Source organism: Psittacula echo (assembly GCF_963264785.1).
Source record: "Psittacula echo genome assembly, chromosome: 10".
Taxonomy (NCBI): domain Eukaryota; kingdom Metazoa; phylum Chordata; class Aves; order Psittaciformes; family Psittacidae; genus Psittacula; species Psittacula echo.
The window spans coordinates 5,003,211-5,024,932 of record NC_137741.1 but is presented as its reverse complement, the minus strand read 5'-3'; the positions used below and the strand labels follow the sequence as shown (position 1 = coordinate 5,024,932).

Genomic DNA, 21,722 nt, shown 5'->3' with positions numbered 1-21,722 from the left:
TCTTTGCCATGCGTTGCTTCTGCTCCTCTCCTGGAGAGTCCTAGTCCCTCAGATGTTCTGGCAAATCCTTTGTATAATCTCTCCATAACCCAGTTCTGTCAAAAAGTGAGGGAAAGAGTCTTCAAAAATGCAATGGCAAACACACACACAAAGTGTCAGAATTGGTTAAGAGAGTGATTATGTGAATAGAAACACTGGCAGCTGTGAGAGGGACTGTTAACTCCTGGAACTGAAGGGGAATTGGTTGCTGCCTGGTTATTCTGTTAGAGTGACTTTAAAGAACTTAAATATCGCCTGGTTCTTATGTCTTTCTTTTCACTTTATAATTTCTTGGGGTTTATGCCTTTGAACTATTTTTGCTTGTTTACTTTGTTGGCAAGCTATCTCTGTGGGAACACAGAGCCCTGCTCATTTTGATTCAGGTACTAGTTATAATCTTGTTTTGTTGGGATTTCCCAGAACCTGAGCATTGTGATGGTTCATCTTGAGGCCTTGATGTACACGCTGTGATGCATACCTGGAGGCATTGGGTTCTCTCACTGGTGATCTGTCACATTTTAAAAGCTCAGAGCTATTGTTACGTCTCTCAAACCTGTCAGATCCATAATTTATTACTTCAGTCTCCAGCCTTGCAAGCATAGATCAGTCACAGCCTGATTTAGAAATTCTCTACTTGGTTACTCACAGAGCATTAGATTTCATACCAGGCAAACCATTGCTTCCAAAATACTCTTAATTTCCTGAAACCCTTTGACCTTTGACCAGCCATTCCAGAGACTGAGTGATCTTGGGGAGCAGAGTCTATTACCTGCACAGAGAAATATTTGAATGTCATGTGAATCAATGTATAGAAGATAAAGGGAACGTGGGAGATAATTTCCCTTCATTTTTCTCTGTGTTCTCAGCACTTTTTCTTTACCAAGCTCTTAGTCCTTTTGAGAAAAACCAGCTGTCCTATTTTGGCTGTTACCCAGGAGATGGAAACTGCCTGTCCTGGTTATTACTGAAAGGCCAAGTGGGGAGGTTTAGAGCCTGAGGGTAATCTGGAGGAAACAAAGGAAAACCTTTTTCTGAAGTTTGATAATACAGTGTTGGAGGAAGCTGATAACTCATGGGCTCTTTTCATAAGCTTTTTCTAATAAAGCATTTGTTGGTGTCTCTGAAACCAAAAGCACTGAGTTGAAGGAGACCAGGTCACCAATGTATTTAGGTCCTTCCTTCTATAAGGAGTTGAATTTGACCCTGAAAAACAGGAGGGGCATTCTGGAGGCCACAGTGACAGGTTCCTAAGTTTTAAAATTGCGTTAAAGGTGTTAAATTGTTGTGTCTGTTTATGTAGGGCAGGGAAAAAATGTTCTTTTGCAGAATGGAAGGCCTAGGTTGAGAACTTGGGTGGGTAGGGAAGAACCACCCAAAATGTAGACATAGTAAAAACTACAATAAAAATTGAGCAGCTTCCCTGTAGATGTTGTGGACTCTATTGGAATGGAGCTTTGCCAGAATGGATCAAATGAGCATCTGGCAAGGACAGACACTGATGTCACTTTATATCATTTCTTTTCTGAAGTGAAGTAGAAAATAAAGGAGATAAGGAGTTTAGAGGGTTGTGTTGTAATGGCCCTGCTTTAACACAGTGACCAGACAGAAGACAGAGCCCAGATTGTGGCTCACCTTACCACACTGGGAGCTGACAGCCAGGTTCCAGAGGTCACCTCTGAGTTACAGCAGCCTACTGAGCAACTTGGTCAGACTGTTTTCCAAGCTGGTCTGTCTCTTTTCCAGCTATTAGCGTGTCGTGGCATTTTAACAGTGCACATGAATATAATTACTCTTCCTGGGACCGTTCTGGATGGTGAAAAACTGTTCTAATCTGTGGTTTCTAAGGGTATTTCAGGTTCTGGGATGCTCTGAGGTTTGCTTATGTATAAGTAAGGAAGTGCTAAACTGAACTGAGTTATGGTAAATCTCTGTGGAAATACTGCAGAGATGTATTTTCTTTGTCTTGTATTTACTTTGTGCTGCTGCTTCTATACTGAACCATTACTTCTGAAATGAAAACATCTTTTGGATATATTTTACGGACTAATTTTTTGATGGTAGGGAGAGATTTTCATTTACTTATCAGACCTCTGCCTAGAATGATTGGTTCAAAATACAGACTGTTTTGTTGCCAGATAGTGATAGATTAGGAGAACACTGAGGTGTGTAGGTTAATGTTTCTTGTACGTTTTTTAGGTTGTTCACACCTTTTCCTTTGTCAGATAGCATTTCATACGGGTAGTGAGTAGTCTTGGAAGTGCTAAAAGATCTGAAGGAGGATGATACGCTTTTGAAAGGCAGATGGATGAGCTGCCCCAAAAACATGGAGGCAGGATAACACCATAGAGCCAAAGCTGCTCCTAAAGGTTATTGTACAGAAATGGTTTAGCTCTGTCTGTGCTGTGGGAAAGGGCTGCAGTCACCAAGCTCAGTGCATTGACCAAATATAAACTGTGGTTCCTTCATATTCCTCAAAGTGATTTTGCCAAACTGTAAAAAGATGCACAGCTGGGGTTTAAATTTTTGGGGAACTACTGGAATTTGTCCTATTCAAATTATCATCATCATCAGTAGTCCACAGAATCCCACGTCCTCCTGTTTAAAAATACACATACATGAATTTATGCAGACAGGATTTGGATATTCTGGTAGATGCTGTGTTTGTGCAGCCAGGACTTCGGTACTGAAGAGTTCTTGGAGATCACTGTGGAAAGTCTAATGATGGAAGAGTAGTTTGGTGTGTTATGACAGCAAGGGAAGACACTTGAGACAAAACCCAGACTATCTACAAAATAAAGCAAAACAAAATGCATCTGTAGCTTCCTGTTTCTGTAGAAAAATGCTGTCAAATTCAGTGAAGTTTCTGAAATAGAACTGAAATGAAAAATAGCTCATTCTTGAAGCTCTGGGTAGCTGGGCAATGGGATAAAAACATCTAGCAGATATATGTGGAGACTTGGAAAAAACCACAATGCAGTTTTGCATGCTTAAGAATCTTCAGTAAGGAGAAGTTATGTACTAAGAAAATCATAGAATTAGAATCACAGAATGTTTTGGGTTGGAAAAGAGCTTAAAGCTCACCCAGTTCCAAGCCCCTGCCACAGGGACACCTTCCACCAGACCAGGTTGCTCCAAGCCTTGTCCAGCCTGGCCTTGGATATCCAGCCAGGGATGGGGCAGCCACAGTTTCTCTGGGCAACCTCTGCCGGTGTCTCACCACTTCTTTAAATTAATCTAAGCTGTTAGTTACCATCTAATCTAAATGGTCTAATAAAAAAGTGTGACAAGAGAAAAATAGATTTCTGTCAGTAGTAAATATGTTGAAAATATATCCCGTATGTGTGTTGTTTTCCTGTGCACCATTTTGGTATACCTCAGACAAACCTTTACTTATGTGCACACAAGGTTTTGGAAGATGAATTTCCAATGTACCAAGAAAAATCCATGGTTTGGATAGTTTCTAGCTTGATGATGCAATGGAACTTTATGTAGAACTGCATTTGAATAAATAGAATTCTTCTGAACTAAATTCAAATATCTTTAATGAAAAGTTGAGTGTATTAAAGCATGAAGTGGAAACCTGTAAGCAATAATGCTGTTACTGTTTTCTCAGATACTTTAGTAGGAACTTAGAAGTGACTTGGCACCATGGTAGCTCTTTCCTTGAAGATCTGTGTTCGCCACTGCAATGTAGTGAAGACGATGCAGTTTGAACCGTCCACTGCAGTGTATGATGCCTGTAGAGTTATTCGTGAACGAGTGCCAGAGGCTCAAACAGGGCAAGGTGAGTTCCTGTATTTGTCCTTAGTAAGTTCATTGGCTGAACTGAAAGTAAACAGAGACCCATTTGGGGTTTTTTGCACCGTTCTGTTCCTCCATTTATCTTTCAGGCTGGGCAATTTGTTTTATTTTGTTGTTTGGTTTTTTTCGTGTGTGTGTGTGTGTGTGTGTGTAGTTCTGTGTGTTTGGGGGGGGTGTGTTTGGGTTTTTTCCAAATGTAAGGCATGGAGTGAAAGGCACAAAGTGCAAATAGATTTGTAAGTGATAGAAGGTAGCTGCATCCTTTTTCTTCCTTCTGTCCTGACAGAGTTTTTTTGTACAAAGGGTGCTTTCTAAAGCAATGTTTGTGTCAATGCTTTCTAGGAAAATCAGTGCTGGCTTATTGTTGTGCCTCTGCAAAGGAAGCAACAACACGGATTACGAAAGAATGGCTGGACATCTTCAAAATGCGCAAAGGGAAATGTTTGAAATGAGTTAATAACCAAAAGTATCACCATGCTGTGCACGCCATATTCACAACGCTGCTACATGTTAATTGAGTTTAACCCTGATTTAAACTTTAAGCTCAACCCTGGTGCTGAATAACCTTGAATAAAATCATGTTGGCTTTATTAGGTTTGATGAGTCTGTCTCTTCTGTTCCACAGCCTCTGACTATGGATTGTTCTTATCGGATGAAGATCCTCGAAAAGGTATATGGCTGGAGGCTGGACGAACGCTGGATTATTACATGCTGAGAAATGGGGTATGGTGCAAGTCTGTTGCTTCTTTCATCAGCAGGTTGTTAGAAAACTTGTTTCCCAAGGAGCAAGAAGAATACTTAGCGTTTGGAGGTGTAGGAATAACCTTTAATGTAAGGTCACCTCAAATATAAAGGGTAGGCTTCTTCAATACTAAACAGGATGAGGTCATACTTGCTTTCATTATGGCCAGCTTGCTTACAACCAAAAGGGATTGCTATCCTTTTTAAATGCTAAACGAGCTTTTGCAGCACAAATGTACTTTGGTCTGTCCTGCCCTGTTTAGGTTTTGGTCTAGCCAAAAAGGACAAGCTCTTAAAAGTTACATTTGCAGAACTAAAACGCTTCTCAAGTTTGTTACATAAGTAAGTTTGCCTATACTGTAACAAAGGAAAAATGCAGCTTGGAGGGGCTGGGAAACAAATCCTGGTTTAGGCATCTAGGTGGGTTGGCTTGTGGTAGCTGCCAAAAGCATTTAGAAACAGTATTGTTTACTTTCTAGGATATACTGGAGTACAAAAAGAAGCAGAGACCTCAGAAAATACGTATGTTAGATGGTTCAGTGAAAACAGTCATGGTGGACGATTCTAAAACAGTTGGTGAATTGCTGGTTACCATTTGCAGCAGGATAGGTAAGATTCTGGGACCCACCTGCTTAAGAAGTTGTTTTCAGCTGTATTTGCGTTTTGATTTTTATGGTGTGATATGTATTACTGATTAGAAATTACTGGCATATATGTTAAAATATTTAAACTTGTTATCAGTTAAAATTTACCAAACACATCTCTGGTATCTGTTCTCCAGGTTTTATGGAAGTCTGTAGAGTTAGCTTATATCCTTAAACTTCAATATCTAGCAGGTAAAGGCACAAAGTTATCTAAAAGTATAGCTGCAATGTTTTTATTGTATGTTACATTTACATACACTTTCATGCTTAGAGAATTAGATTAGATTTATACTTAATTTTAATGTGATAGAACATAAAATACTGTTAACCTTGAAATATACCTAAACTTAAGGATCTATGTTGTTACGATTTAGGGTTGATAGCAGCATCATTTGTGAAACAACATATGGAAGCCTTCCAGAGCAGCTGGTCAGAAATGTGTCATATTGGTTATACTCTGTCTGTATTTACCTAAATAGAGGCATTTTGGAAAACTAATTCATGTTTAACTATAAACATGCATGCAGCATGGATTAGCTTAAATCATGTTAAACCATGCTTAATTCTCATTTAGAATTAAAGTGGACTTAATTTGATTTAGATTAATTTGCTTGGAAATTGAATTAAGCTAAATTCATCTATTTCAATTTTAAGTGTTTCTATGCTGGATTCCAGAGTGCTGTGACTACTTTACTTAAGAAATTATTTTGACTTATTTTCATGAATGTGATCATGTAGGTGAGCTTTTAATTTGCTTTCCTGTGTAGAGTAAACATGCTTTACCAAGCAGTGGAAAAAACCCAAGCAGAACAAAGAAATGAGAGCAACTTAGCATGTATGCTAAATGCTGTGAACTGTTTTTTGATTCAGTTTCATGTAATATTAATGGGAAGAGTTGAGTTTTAAAAGCCATATATTTCACATTTCTATTTCTCAGTCTGCTCTGCCACATTTCTTCTACACATGGTGGGCAAGCTGAAATGACTCAGTTCTCAGGAAGCAGTTGCAGGCATCCATGAAAGGAAATTTACTATGGCGCGTCCCCATTTTGGAATTCATTGCTATTTTAAATTCCATCATGTTTTTAAGCTGGCAGCTTCTCTTGGTAGATGACTAAAAAATCCTGATTTTCTTTCTAAAAGTGGAAAATGCAACATATGACGAAGGAATGACGTATTTTAAGGATAATGCTGGATATCGGAGAGGCGTCTTGAATGCAGAAGTTGTTAATTATTCTTGGATCTCATACCCCATACACTGTTCCAGCATTCCATCTGCAATATTTTGCTGTACTTGAAATGAACCATTTTTGGTTTAATATATAGAGAAGAATATTTCACCTGTCCTAAAATGTATGAATTTTTTATTGTTACAAGCACTGGATTTATTTATGATTCCAGGAATAACAAATTATGAGGAATATTCCTTAATCCAGGAGAGCATTGAAGAAAAAAAAGAGGAAAGTACAGGAACACTTAAGAAAGACAGGACGTTGTTGAGAGATGAAAGAAAAATGGAAAAATTGAAAGCAAAGCTTCATACAGATGATGATTGTAAGTCATGGATTCCAGGATTACTCTTCAATTAATATCTTTCCACAGTTCAGTGCAAGAAAACAGTACAGGAATGCATTTTTAGATTCTTCAGTGTGTCTCAGTTGATCCCTACCTGTATTTTTGCACCCTTTTATACAGTGTCATCAGTTTTAAAATTAGGTAGATGGACAAGTTGTTGCATCTAATTGTGAGAGTTGGCAGGTCTTTTGAAGTGTATTTTGTTACTTTTTTGGTATGGGAGTTGTAACCTAATTGTGAAGGATCATTTCTGTAATGACCATTTGTTCCTCTTCAATGAAGTGGGATATTTAAATATTGATGCCTGCTGAAAGCCATCAAAAGGGAGTTGTGTCTTTGAAGGTACAAATATTAAGTGTAAATGAAGCTTGCCAAAGAACTAAGACACTATTTGATTAACTGTGACTAGCAGGAAGATGTTTCAAAATTGCAATCAGGGATAAGAAAAGAAACAGAACAATTTGGTTTAGGGGGAAAGTATGGTAAACTTTCAAGCAATTCTGCAGTGAAGCTTTGAAAATCTAAATGTAGTATTGAAAGGTTACTATAGTTGTCTCTTCAACAATATTAATGGTGTTTTATGCCATAGTAAATTCTTGTTTCTCAGCAGTGCATTCTTCAGTTCTCTTTTGTAGCCACCTTCAACCCCGATAATTAGAAACAGAAGTGAAAGGAACATTTTTTTGCAGTGTTTTCCCCCTCCAGTGGAAATAACAATTTTCACATGATTTTCACATCAGCTTTTAACACTGGCAATGCTTTGTGTTTAACTGTGTGCATGTCTGGTTCTTTACAGTAAATTGGCTGGATCATAGCCGAACATTTAGAGAACAAGGAGTCGATGAAAATGAAACACTACTATTGAGGCGAAAGTTCTTTTATTCAGACCAGAACGTAGATTCAAGAGATCCTGTTCAACTTAATTTGCTTTATGTCCAGGTACAGTATGTGAACCAGAAGCATGGGTTCTGTCTTGTCTGAGAAAACCTGTGTTGGTTAATTTACAGACATTTTGTTGCTGAAACACTTCATCTTCTAGAATTTCAGTTCTGGATGTGCTTTAGAGAGAAAATAAACACAAGACTCCAAGAATACTTGATAGTCCAGAGACTTTGCTGATTTTTTTTTTTTTTTTTTTTAAATCACATATTTTCAACCCAATAAGGACTCAACCAAAAATCCACTGACTTTCACATCCTGTTTCCTTAAAATTAATGAATGTCTGTTTAAGTTGTTCTTTTTAGTTCTTCTCCGCATTCTCTTCTATAGGTGATGCTTTCTCTGTAGTATAGAATCTCAGTTCAGTCTTGCAACCAACTTTCTGCTTCTCATCTCTTTCCCACCTGATCAGTGTTGAGAGCTGCTTCTGCATTCACTTTCCCGTCTTCAACCTAGACAGCACACAAAGCAGGCAGGCTTCCTGTTCCCAATGGTATCATGTAACACAGTGAGTGTCTATCTAGGCAGGTTCCCCAATGTGTTAGAGATACTTGAAGTATCTTAGCAAACCTGAGTTTTATGCATAAGATCTATTTAACTGAAGGCTCCAGTGTAGTGGCCTGCAGTGCAGTTCAACAAACCCCAAAAACATACCAACAAACCAAATATTGCAATGTTCATTTGTTATACTTGCAGCTTATTCAAATGGGATTGTTCTAAATTACATTTTAAAACTCTGAGGCAAAAGATAAAGATGACTTTGCTTGTAAGACTGCAGTCCATTTTTCAAGCATTTTAAAAGACTGTATAACACTGAGCTGTTCTCCTGCCACTTAGCCTTTTTTTTTTTTCCGTCTACTGTTGCAACAGTATGTGTTGATTCTGCTTTGTCATTGTTTTATCTATGGATAATTGGTGACCAATAAATCTAAATATCAGGAAGGAAAATGCTGTTTGCTTTTTGGAAATACCAAAAATACCATTTCACAATAGTGATATGGTTTTTACTTACTAGATGTGCAAATCGTTTTCCCTGCTATTGTGAGGTGCTAAGATGTAAAAGCTTTTACACGTGTGCATGTACACACACATGTATCTCTCTCTATGTATGTGTTTACATACACATAAATGTATATACATATGTTGTATTTTATATACGTATGGCAGGAAAGGGGTGTCAGGTCCTCCTTTTGATGAAAGTTGTTACAATTGTGGTTTCAGTAAGTCTTCATCAATATTCACTAGAAAATAATCTAGCCCTGTATTTATTTTATTAATCCTAAACATGTCCAGAATGGATTGATAATGGCACTGAGACAGAAGTGTGTTACTGGATGCTTGGGCCATGTTTAAGCTTTCAAGGCATTTCAGAGATATAATAGTTATTTTGGATGTCCCTGACATATCTTTGCTTACTTCCGATAGGCTCGTGATGACATTCTGAATGGGTCCCATCCTGTCTCCTTTGAGAAGGCCTGCGAGTTTGGAGGCTTTCAAGCGCAGATCCAGTTTGGACCTCATGTAGAACACAAACACAAACCTGGATTTTTAGAGTAAACACTTCTAACTTCTAAATTCGGGTGACCTCAAGTGTAACTAATGTTGAGCTGTCGCAGACTAAATGCATGTTAGTACTTCAGGTAGAGGTAATCAGAATCAGTGGGTTTTCTGTCACAATCTCACCGTGAAAAGAACCTGGTTGCAAAATTCAGCAACCCAAACTGATATGGGAACCTTGGGCAGTGGCTTATTAGACAGCACAGGGCAGCAGCTCCAATAGGGTGCCAGTTAAGTATGCAGCTGGATTCCCTAACCACCTGGTAATGGGGGAAGACTGGGATTTTGTTCTTCTGTATAAGTGCCTCCATTTAGTAATGCCATGAATGAATTAAGCGTACATCCGTATATATCACAGATGTTCTGATTTTCTAGGGAAGTTCTTGAATGGAAAGAGGCTTTGTCATTTGAATAGAGTTAATGTTGCTGTGTATGGAGGTTAAGTTTTACAGTCTTCTTTAGTGATATTAATTAGTTTTTCAGATTCACCTTCTCATGGTGTTATAAGAATGGAGATCTAGAACTGTGCACTTTGTTTCAGATGCGGACAGGAGTCCTGCTTACAAGTAACCCATCCTTTAATCTTTATTGTGAAACTTAACTGGTACCAGCAGGGCAAGTTTAGTTTGACTGAAATGTAGATGTTCCATTTTTTTACTGATTTGATTTTCTGATTGGTTTCCCTGCAGTAGAATTAACTGAGGGCCGGAGTCTGAGGAAAGGAATGTAGGAAGGTAAAAGAAAGCTATTTAAGCTATTTAATGCACATTCAATCAAGCCTTGCCTGCATATGAGGCTCACAGATACCTTAATGGGGTGCACAAAACAATGGGTGCATGTTTGGTTTCTGTCCTGTTCCACTGGCTGAGTGCTCAGTGCTGACTCTTACACTTTCTTTGTGAGCCTGAGTCTGGGGTTTACTGGATCTTGGGAATTACTTCAATATGGTGGCTTGTTTTGGAACATGCAATGCTGCAACACTGTTGCTTTGAAACGCTTCACTTTTGAAAGCTTTTCCAGAAGTAGCAGTTCAGTTATGCAGACAAACCATGTGAACAAACATTCTTCAGTTCCAAGTAATAATGAACTTCTGTTTATGCTGTCTGTCTGCTACTGGTTGGCCCACGAACATTTCTTAATAGAGCCACTGATGTCTTGAATTATGGGGACTCAATGTAATAGATTCAGTGTACTTGTGGTTCTTATTCCTTAGAACAGTGACCAAGTTACACAACAGTCTTCCTCTGGGACTTGTCCATTGTCTACTTATTCTTCCCTTCTGCATTTACTCGCTCAAGAGGATTCCTGCAGCAAACCATTAGGGTATTACCTCATGGCAAGAGTTGGTTTAAATTTTTAAAGCTGTAATTCCCCACACACTTAAGCAGCAGTTTTGCACACTGCTGTGCAGAGTTGCTGAAGTGATCGTAGTCTTTTTTAGGCGTTCTACCTGGTCTTCTCTAATGTCAAGATTTTATTTTTTTCCTTTTTTTAAGCTCTCCTATAGTAACTATGTTTTATAGTGGACTGAAACGACTGGCTGGATGACATTACTTTTTAGTATGCAATGCTAGATAGTTTGAAGTCTCTCACAGAATGAATTCATCACACATATAAAGTGCATTATCTTTTTTAATCCTAACAGCAATGAAACGTATAAATAACTGCACTGTATGTTAGAAAAAGTGAACGTTACTCCAGTGGGAATAATTCAGAATTCCAAAATCATTTGGAATTACAAAATTTAGAACCTTGTTATTTTCTGCAGAAAATTTTCCTTACTATTGTTTTATTTTCATTTGAATGGGCTTTGACTGTGTCAGAATCAAGCCATGCAGGTCAGTAAGTGTAATCACTTGCTGTGCTGATTATTTTGTTCCCTGAAAATGCATCTGTCATCCTTTCAGAAAAGAAACTTTCTTGTTGTTTTCTTTTTCTTTTTGAAAAAGTTTGAGGTTTTTTAAAGCTTCATCAAACTATGTCAAACTCTTTGGTGGATGAATGCGGCTTCTTTTCAAGTATGAAAGTAGTTATGTTTTATGTAAACTATATGCTGTAACTCAGTGTGTGAAATACATTTGAGACGTGTCCATTCACTTGTCAGTGAAACCTGAACATGCTACAGATTCCATTAAGGAGAACGTGTCATCTCATACTGAAAACAGCATGTAACAGAATAGTATTAGTATTTTATAGAGTTGTTTTGAAACAGCGTGGTTTATTTTGCCATGTCTGCAAGATATTTATATAGAGGGAACTTTTTTATTCTTTTTTTGGCTTCTTGGTTCAGATGAAGATTATTACCTGCATCTTGTTAACACTTTGGTTGTAGGAATTCCCTTGAAGGTCATGCCAAAGTAAATTGTGAAATCTGTTAAACTATCAAGTTGCAAATAGTCCTTCTTCATGCCCTTCCTCATACAGCTGAAGTTTTGCATTGTACCTACAGGGGCACACTGTGTTTAAATTTGCTGAGAGAATATCTAATAAAGAACTTATGCTAGTTATATGTGGATAGGAAAGGAGCACCTGAAATGCTTGTATTGGGTTTTTCTTTCCAAGCACAATTGGTGCCCATAAGCTCAATTCATTAATCTAGCCTGTTTTCCTGTCTTAAACTGTGTTTTTCAAGAGCACTGGCTTTACCTTTATGCTAATGAAAAACAATAAATATGTTGGCACTTGGGTACAGTCCTTACATACAAATGGATACAAAATGAATTTGGCTTTCCAGCCTTCCCCACCCAATGATGTGTCTGTGGAAATAAGTACTCGGAAGAGATTTCATTATCATGTATTAATGAGATGTATCTACTGGAGCATTGTAAGAAAGATCAGCAAGGTCAGTTGGTCTTACTTTGTTTTATATTGCTAGAGCTTTATGGAAAAGAACCTTTGTATGATAGTAGGTAGTGGTTGCTTTCTGTGTTAGTAGTGTGCTTGCTTACTGAATAAATCAAAATGAGAAGGGGATTCTCTGGTCATGCTTTTTCTGTGATTCTCAGTTGTCCAAAGCTCAAGGGAACCTTAAAAACCAGTTTTTTGGATTGTGGAAGTTTCCTGAGACTGAAAATGAACTGCTGAATATGTGACATAGTTTCTTCAGAGTAGAGTGTTCTGCATGGGAAAATGCAATCCACAAAGGAATGTTTGCTAAAGCACAATTTTGATATGTCTTCAAGTCGGGTTGGTGTTCGGCTGAGATAAAGGGTTTATTTTGTTATACAGCAAGGAAGTGTCCGTGATGTGTTTGAAGATTCTGAGTTAACTCTACCATGGAGGCTAAACTGACTTAGATTACTTTGTATTCTGACACCATTAGTAATTAAATGCTACAGAAATTAGGACTGATTTTTTTTTTTACTGTGTTTTTGAGAAAGTGACTTTTATTAAGCATCCACTTAAATGGCTTTGCAGTTTTTCAGTAAAATATTAGTGTTGTAACATTTGAAAGACACAGAGGAAGAACTCGGTCCCACACATCAGTAAAACAAAGAGCTACTGGAAAGTAATGGCAGTGTCTGAACTCAGACACAGAGCTGGCTCAATCTTTGATGTCTCCTTCTTCCTCCAGATTGCAGTGAGTGTATTTGAACATAGATGTGAACCTGTCTGAGTTGCTGAGAGATATCATATAGTTTAAGAATGGAAAATGGCCCAGCTATTACTAACTTTTGATAACTTTTTAAAACATGAAGGGCTCTTACATGGAGATGTAACTGCAGTGTTTTCTGAAGTGTGTAAGTTACCTTCTTGCTATCACCCTACTTAGCCAGAATTTTGTTTCACTGTATAGGTATTTTATGCCTATTTAGGAAGCTTGAGGGACTTACTGCCAATAAAGGAGCATGGGAAGCATCTCTCCTTATGAAGGCACTATTAACTACAGATTCTTTTTTTTTCTAGCCTAAAAGAATTTCTGCCTAAAGAATATACCAAACAAAGAGGGGCTGAAAAGAGAATATTTCAGGTAATTTTGAGACTGAAAAACCTAATATATCTTCACTTCCTTTATAAGAAAAATACAGGCTTTCACAGATGTATACTCTGTGTATACTTGAATTATATAACTATCAGAAAATCAAGTGTAAAGAATCTGTCAGCTTTTCTTTTCCTTCTTCAGCAAATTTATTGTCCTGATCCTTTTTTCTTCACTGATGATTGTTCAATGTACTTTGAAGGATAGAGAGTGAATATTCAATATTCTTAAGATCTTTTTCTCTGTTGCATTGAAATGTAAGGATATGTATTTGTACTAAAACGGAAGCACATTTAGGAAAATAGTTTTAATTTGCTGCCTTCATTATTCGAGCATGAGCTTCAAGTAACACGGAGTTCTAACTAATGCTTGAGTTCAGTGATGTGTCTGGGAACCTCGCAGTTGTAAAAGACTGAAGCAGTTGAGTGTAAAATATACTGGTATTGTTGGAAGTGGTCTCAGAGTTTGAGTACTGTGGATGCACTAAATATCTGTGCCTACTGAAAAATACTTCTGGCAATACAATACAAGTAGAAAAAATCTGAGGTCAGCACCTAAAATCAAGTCATTTGGCTACTGGAAGGACATACCAGTGATCTGTGATCACAGCTTGGGAGATGAGTTGAAGAGCAGGAACAGGTCGTATAGTTTCCTATGTCTGTTACACTCCAAGTCTAGCAATTGTGTAACTCAGTAAGTCTGAGCTTATAGTACGGCTTTATAAATGAATATGCCTAATGCTTTCCTGTCCCTTTAGCTGCAATGATGTTGCAGTTTAAGCAAAAAAAAAAAAAATTCATACACTTTTAAGTATTGCTCTGTCATGCTAGTCATAGCATGTGATTTTTGCCCAATTCAAATATGATCTATGAGTAGTTTCAATCATTGAGTGCTTCAGCGCATTGATAAGAAACTGATCAGTGAGGGCACTGATGCTGGGCGAAGATACAATAGCAAGTAGAATAAGCAAGTTGTCTTTCTGATAAAAATCAGCTGTTACCCTGAGGCATAACACTATTGAGTTTGGCAGGTGATTTTCACCAAGTACTCCATCTGCAGTGACTGCATTTGGGCTCCTTGCTCTTTTGGATCCCACTTGCGTTCTCTGTGCACTGAACTTGAGAGACATAATCAGTCTATGTCCTTGGGATGCAAAAGGCTTTTTGGAGTTGCAGTTGCTCATGCTAGTGCTTCCCAGTGAACCATTGTCAAGATCATAACTTAAACTGGAGTAGCAAAGTGTTTCCCACATTCTTGGTGCTCCCCCAGCTGCCATCAGCCAGTATGAGAGGTGGCAACCAGCAGTTTAGAAAAGTGCAAGGGGAAGATGGGGTGTGATAGGGATCCCACAAACAGTATTTAAATAGCAGGACACTGGGAGAGGATTTTCAAAAGAATGGTTTGTGGTAGGACAGCAGATGCTGTTTGAATACATAATATTGGTAGCTGCCATTGCTTCCAGGTAATAGTTTATTAATGAGTAAGTTGTTAAAGTAATAAATAGAAATCGAGCGTTACCAGACAAACCTAGATGAGTATTCCAGGATTTTTATTCAGAAAAATAAAAATATTTAGAAAAAATCATTGCTGCTTCCTCATCTGTAGAATTCTTCTCTTGTGATGGAAAAAATTGTAGCTAACAGTGCAACTGGGAAAAAAAGCCCACTGGAAGAACCTACATGAGATGAGAAATGTTCAATTGCAAGGTGTGATGCCTTCATGAGTCAGAAGGTTTGGGCACAAAGAAGGAAGAAATAGTCTGTTCCTTGGAAAAAATATGAGTGCTGGAACTTTTAAATTATTTTTTTAAAGCTGAGTGAAGAGGTGTTAGTTTATGAAACCTAATGGTGCACAGGTTATGTTCTCCTTTGTGAGGAATTGCAGGATACAGCTAACATTTTTTAGCCAGTATTGTTTTCAAACAGTGTGGTTGTAATGATTATTAACTAAACATCCTTAAAAAGACGAAAGCTAAGCCCTTTTTTTGTTTGTTTCTGCCTAAGTGATACTCTCATTACAGGAGCATAAAAACTGTGGTGAGATGACTGAAATAGAAGCCAAAGTGAAGTATGTAAAGCTAGCCCGCTCTCTGCGGACCTATGGAGTGTCCTTTTTTCTTGTTAAGGTAATGTAGATCTTGCTGTGATCATACTGTATGCTCAGTTATGTATTTACCTCAGATTCTTCACTAAGCAAAGGTCAAAGATGTTCTTTCAGCCTTCTGTCTGAAAGCAGCGTTTGGAAAAAGGTGTAAATTACGTGTGGGACAGAATTATAATTTCAGTGTAGATCCTTGTCGTAGTTCTTCCAGAAAGCTGAGTCTGTCATGATTTAAATTCTTTAAATCAACATTTCTGCTTTTTCTTTTGATTAGCAACAAAGTCCTGTCTTCAGAAAAACATTAACAAAGAGCTCATAAATTGTTGCTGTTTGTAAGTTTAATGAGAATACAGATTGCATGCTGAAAAAACTGCACTGGAAAACAGCTTCATCAGCTGATAAGGTTTTACAGAGGCCAAAGAATTGTTACCACAATCCCTAAAATGCTTCTGTTTCTGGAGGAGGGGGAAGAGAGAGGGCCTTTTGAACTGCATAGTAAAGATCCAGTAAAGACCAGAGCTTCTTAGTGTTAATGCATTGCTTGAAAATCCCTGCCTGTGACCAGACAAACTGAGCCCGGAGTTTTAAATTGTCCTAGTCTGCATGCCAGGTGCTTCCTTCTGTCAGTATATTCCGTCACGCTTTTCTTTCTCCTGTGGCAAGCTCCATTTGAATGAAAAACCATTTTGTTTTAGGAAAAAATGAAAGGCAAAAACAAGCTGGTTCCTCGTTTGCTGGGTGTTACCAAAGACTCAGTGATGCGTGTGGATGAGAGGACCAAGGAAGTTTTGCAGGAGTGGCCACTGACAACTGTAAAACGCTGGGCTGCCTCACCTAAAAGCTTCACTCTGGTAACCTTTTCGTATATATTCAGAGGAAGAGGGATCTATGTGGCAAGGAGAAAGGAAGATGGAATTATATTCAGAACAGATTCTTCAACTTAACTTGTTCTGTCTGTAATTTTCTAGCATTATATAGAGTCAGAGTCCTAAACTAATAAATTGGCCCATACTGCTGTCTAAAATCAATCTGTATTTTGATGTTTCTAGATGGACCAGTTCCCCAAAAATGCTGTATAAATCTCTTCAAAAAACACTAATTAGAACTGTTTTATGCCTAACCACTAATGCTTTCGAATAAAATTCTGAAGACTTTTCTCCATCATTCAGTGACTGAGTCTGATAAAGCCAGACTGAGAATGAGCATTTCAGTTTATGAAACGTCTGTTATTAAACTGCAATAAAAAGCATCCTTCCCCTCTTCTGCCTCACCCTCCATTTATAAACTGGCTTAGAATCTTGAAGCAGTTTCATTTACAGTTGGAGGTAATAGTATGTCTGTACAAACAATGTTTAAACCTGAATTCTCTCATTTTTGGTACTGAGAGGGATATTTTTTTCTTTTTTACCTCCTTCAGGATTTTGGGGAATATCAAGAAAGCTATTACTCGGTACAGACCACTGAAGGAGAACAGATCTCTCAGTTAATAGCAGGTTACATTGATATCATCCTAAAGAAGGTAAAGTACCAAGATAACATAATGAAAGCGCAGTAAAAGATCCCTGTACAGCAGTGCAAAAGCTCAAATGTGTGCAAGCTGCAGTTCTTTTTCTCTCATGAAGTCAGTGTCAGATTTAATAAATGTTAAATAAAGTGCAGGTTTCTACAGATGGTTTAAAACTTGATTCAAAAGTAACTTCACTCTCTAGTGCAAAACGAAAGCAGCCTTTTTGTCTTGATACAATACAGATGTATTTCCACCCCCTTCCAGTCTTCAATTTCTTCTTTGCAATCTGCTGACACAGCCAGTTTTAAAATGAATGGAATTAGGAACAGGTTAACTAATAAACCCCCATGAATCTTCATGATACAAATGAGACGCATGCCGTTTCCAGTTGTCAAGTTGAAGTTATCTGTGTTTGAGTCATGTATGCATATAATAATATTTCAGGATGCTAAATATGACTTGTAGCTGAGTTCCAGTTATCTGAGTCACTCTGATGCTCCTCAGAACAGAACGGGAAGAGACATGGTATGTGTCTGATCTGTACCAGGATTTGCTGTTGTTGCGTATCACTCAGTCCTCTAAATATTTTTTGTGAGAAAAGACGGTATCTCGGCACTTTTTTTATACCTTTGTTCAAAAAGGCACCAATAGGCTTTTTTCCTTTATACACTTAATCTGCCACGGCTTAGAACCTGGTCTGTTAAATGCTGAAGAGCACGTCTTCTGAGGTAGAGGGTATTGTGTCACACACTGCCAAAAAGCATGGTGTTCAGCACCAGACATGACTCTGCAGATTATTTGACTAGGTTTCAGATAAATGACAAGGAAATGGTGGAGAGAAAGCAAAAAGCAGCACGCGTTTGTTTAACAACAATTTGTTATTTTTGTTTCCCCTCCAGAAGCAAAGTAAAGATAGATTTGGACTTGAAGGTGATGAGGAATCAACCATGTTGGAAGAATCTGTTTCACCTAAGAAGTGAGTGTATACAACAGAAGGAAATGCTCTTTGAGTGACACCTTTTAGCTGGGGCAGCTTTTTTTTCAAATGCAATACTGTAGTTATTACTGTTAAAGAAGGATTTTCTACAGGGTATTTCAACAGAAGGAAGTACTATCCCCAAATAGTTCAGATGGCTCCTAGCTTCATTTGAGGACTAAAGAGCAGGTATTTGTCACAAAATGTGGTTAAAGAAACCAGCAGTGGCACTAGCTTGTGGTAACTTGACCCTTGAGCAAAGGGACTGAGGCTGTAACTCAGTAGGATGCTGGGGAGAGTACTTCAGCAGTAGTGAAGATGCACTATGTTTTTGATGTTCATGCAAATGCCTAGGATTTACAAGTTTTTAGTTGCTTGTGTCTGCCAGGTCTGCTAGGTAAGTTTAACTGCTGTCAATTGTACACTGAGTCTCGAGCAGAGCTCCCTTATTTCATCAAATTGCTTTAGACAAATCAATCAGATGTGTGGTGTGGGTAAAGGTAGTTTTGGTGGTAGTAGGTGAGGCTATGGTTCTGATGGGAGAGTAGCTGAATGTAACAATAGCAGAGCTGTAGAGCTGGCCACGCTCTTGAAAGGAATATTCAATCTTTCCTTGCACTGAAAGAACACAAATAGGTTTGTGGCATTACAAGCTGTAATGAGCTACTCAAGTCTCTTGGAGCTCTGATTATGGTAGTGTCAGCAATGTGTATGTGAGAAGTCTGTTTGATTTGTTGTTAGACACATGATTTATAGGAGATAGACTTGTTAGACATTTAATGTGGCCTTATGTGAAATTTCAGCTTTTGACAAATCCCACATGTTCAGATGTGCTTGCTTTTGGCACTGCCCTTTCCAAATCACTTCCAGAATATACTCTTAGCTGTCCAAAGAAGCCCAAAACTTGTAACAGATGAATACAAGATTTTTCCCAATTGAAATAATTTTTTTTTTGTAGCAGTGTTGTTGTTAAAGCTAGACCTTCTAGCTGTTAAAGCTTGAACTGTGTTTAATTATGAACAGTATATCTGGCAAAGTGGTTCATGAGCATGGATGACATAATTATGATTCTTGAAAGTATCCTGCCTCCCAGCTCATTAGTTGGTAGGCTGCCAGATTATTAGCAAATACTGTGTATGCTTGTGTGTATGAAGAGGGAAGAATGTTAGTTTTTATCCTAAATTTAGGGATTTCTTTCAAAATGTTTTCTGTTAATCAGCCTATGAAACAACTAAAACAAAGCAATTGTTGTGCCTTAAGGTTCTGTCTGTCATGTGTCTGAAAGGGGTAAAGCTATTGTACCACATATAGCAAAACTGCTCATTGCTTGCTTTCTTGGTGCCTGCTTATTAGTGCTACTAATATTTGATCTGTCAAAAGCCCTAATTTAATGTTATTTTTCTAAAATGTTAGAAAATGGGAAGTTTTGCAGCTTCTCCAAACATTGTGAAATGCAATTTAAAATTCTGAAGGAACAGCTTCCAACAGAGATTGATTTGCAGGAGCTAACTCACGCCCTGTATTGTATTTTGTACTTTTCCTCCTTTCCAGACCTACCATCTTGCAGCAGCAGTTCAACCGAACAGGGAAGGTGGAGCATGGCTCTGTGGCACTACCAGCTGTGATGCGTTCAGGGTCCAGTGGCCCAGAGACTTTCAATATTGGCATCATGCCTTCTCCCCAGCAACAAGTCACAATTGGTCAGATGCACAGAGGACATATGCCTCCACTTGTGAGAAACCTCCTTGTTTTGTATTTGAAACTTTTTTGTGTGTGTTTGAAACTTCTCTGTGCAGGAAATAAGTCAGAAACAGCTTAACTCTTCTACTCCCTGCTCCCAAGCTGTCAGTTTCAACAGCCTCTCTCTGCTTCTCCTTCTTCCTCATGCTTTTCCTCAGCTCCAGCATGGGTCCTGTCTATGAGCTGCAGTCCTTCAAGATAAATTGGCTCCAGTGTGTGTCCATTATGAGCTGCAGCTGCTTTCAGGAGAGCCTGCTCCAGCAAGAGTCCTCCATGAGCTGCAGTTTCTGTCAGGACTCTATTCCAGTGTGGGGTCTCCGCAGGATGTAGTTTGTTTCAGGGAAATATCAACCTGCTGCAATGCAAAGTCCTGTGTGGGCTACAGGGTGGATATCTGCTGGCATGGCCTTCTCCACAGGCTGCAGGGGAATAATCTGCTCCACTGTGGTCTCTCCCAGGAGCAGCTGGGGAATCTCTACTCTGCCACCTGGAGCTAATCCTCTCCATCCTTCTCAGACATTGGTGTTTGTAGGGCTGCAGACACCCAATACAGATCCTGCTCTGCCTAAAACCCTTCAGTCTTCCATTAGCTTATGCATATTGATGGTAATTCGGTTTTAGAATCGTACTTGATTACATTGGTAGGCTGTTCCAGGAAGTCAATAATATTATATCCTTGAAGCAAATTTAGTTTTCATGTTCATAGAATGCAAGTTAAGACAGCTTGGTGTCTTTCTGTGTGTCTGTTGTGCATTGTTGGATCTGAGAAAGTTCAGCATTTTATTAGTATATGCAAGTACCAAGGAGCATAAAATTACACGGGCTGAATCAAGACTGTGTGAGAGGAGTGTTAGAAAGCTTTGCTTTCTCCATTGCACTGGGGAAAAGGTAGCTTTCTGAAATGGCCTGGTGTTGGATTGCTGTCACTCACTGTCTTTCCGTGCGTGTGTAACATCTGTTTGAAGGGCCATTCGGAACATAGCACACAGCCATTTCCTTGTTTTGCCTTTCAGACCTCAGCTCAGCAGGCCTTGATGGGGACTATTAATTCCAGTATGCATGCTGTTCAACAGGCACAAGCTGACCTCAATGAAGTCGATAACTTACCACCTCTAGGGCAGGACATGGTGAGCTTTTCTGGTCCCTCATGGAAATGGATCTTAATGCTTTGGGGTGTTTACAGATCAGTCATTATCCCCGGATCTAAAGTGGTATTGGTGAAGCTTTTAAAATGAGATAAAATTTTGTGTTCTCTTTAAGGAATTTATGTACAGTGATCCACCTGATTCTGATTGGTCTTCTGAGATCAGATGTGGCAGACTTCCTTGCATAGCCATATCTGGAGTCTTGCCAGCATCGTGTGCATATGTGCAAAGTAACACAAACTATGGTGGAAGTGACTGCCTCCAGGACACTTGAAAAATAAAAAAACAGGTTTCTGTCACTCCTGATCCAGGTTAGGGCAGAGGAATGGATCAAGAGACTGTTGTTTATGGGGGACTGTCAGTTAGCCTTCATAGAGGCACTATTTCTGGCATTTACCTCAAAAGGGCAACTGTTGGAATGTGGTAGCAATTCTGTAGTGAAAACAAAAGAAAAATGCTTGCTTTCATATGTCACTTAAGCATTTGGTTGTTGTCCTCTGTTTCACTTTTAAAGGTTCATGAAGGAACGAGAGATTTCCAAAGCATCTCCTCTTAACGGAACCTCACTGCAATCTTTAATTCTTTTGTTATTGCTCTTCAGGCATCTAGAGTATGGGTTCAGAACAAGGTTGATGAATCAAAACATGAAATACACTCTCAGGTTGATGCTATCACTGCAGGAACTGCATCTGTTGTTAACCTTACAGCAGGTAAATTTAAAAGGGAAGGATTTCCTTGCAATCTCTTAGTTATTTATCGATCTAATTCAAGTAACACAGGGACTGAGTATGGGGCGGCTGGAGAAAATTTTTCTTGAAATTACCCCAGTAGCTAAGTGTATTGATGTGTGAAATGAGCTTTCAGCCCCTCCCAATGCTGTTTTTGTATCTTCAGTTTCTCTCTTACACTAAAGACCATTGATGAAGATAAAATGTGGCTTGCTTACTCCACAAAGTAGAGTAGAGAATGTTTGCAAGGTT

General features: G+C 38.6%; 1 protein-coding gene across 2 annotated transcripts in view; it reads left to right on the top strand.

Annotated features, from left to right (window-relative positions):
- Window positions 1–3,687: 3,687 nt before the first annotated feature.
- TLN2 (talin 2) overlaps window positions 3,688–21,722 on the top strand; it is a gene marked incomplete at its 5' end in the record, with an annotated part of 84,941 nt that continues 66,906 nt past the window's right edge. For both annotated transcript variants that reach the window (XM_080626091.1, XM_080626090.1), the window contains 14 exons: window positions 3,688–3,823; window positions 4,466–4,563; window positions 5,061–5,190; window positions 6,626–6,778; window positions 7,596–7,738; window positions 9,164–9,291; window positions 13,202–13,265; window positions 15,295–15,399; window positions 16,070–16,225; window positions 16,792–16,893; window positions 17,781–17,857; window positions 19,409–19,589; window positions 20,611–20,724; window positions 21,344–21,452. In XM_080626091.1, coding sequence (XP_080482217.1) covers window positions 3,688–3,823; window positions 4,466–4,563; window positions 5,061–5,190; window positions 6,626–6,778; window positions 7,596–7,738; window positions 9,164–9,291; window positions 13,202–13,265; window positions 15,295–15,399; window positions 16,070–16,225; window positions 16,792–16,893; window positions 17,781–17,857; window positions 19,409–19,589; window positions 20,611–20,724; window positions 21,344–21,452 — 1,696 coding nt within the window. The remainder of the gene's footprint in view (window positions 3,824–4,465; window positions 4,564–5,060; window positions 5,191–6,625; window positions 6,779–7,595; window positions 7,739–9,163; window positions 9,292–13,201; window positions 13,266–15,294; window positions 15,400–16,069; window positions 16,226–16,791; window positions 16,894–17,780; window positions 17,858–19,408; window positions 19,590–20,610; window positions 20,725–21,343; window positions 21,453–21,722) is intronic.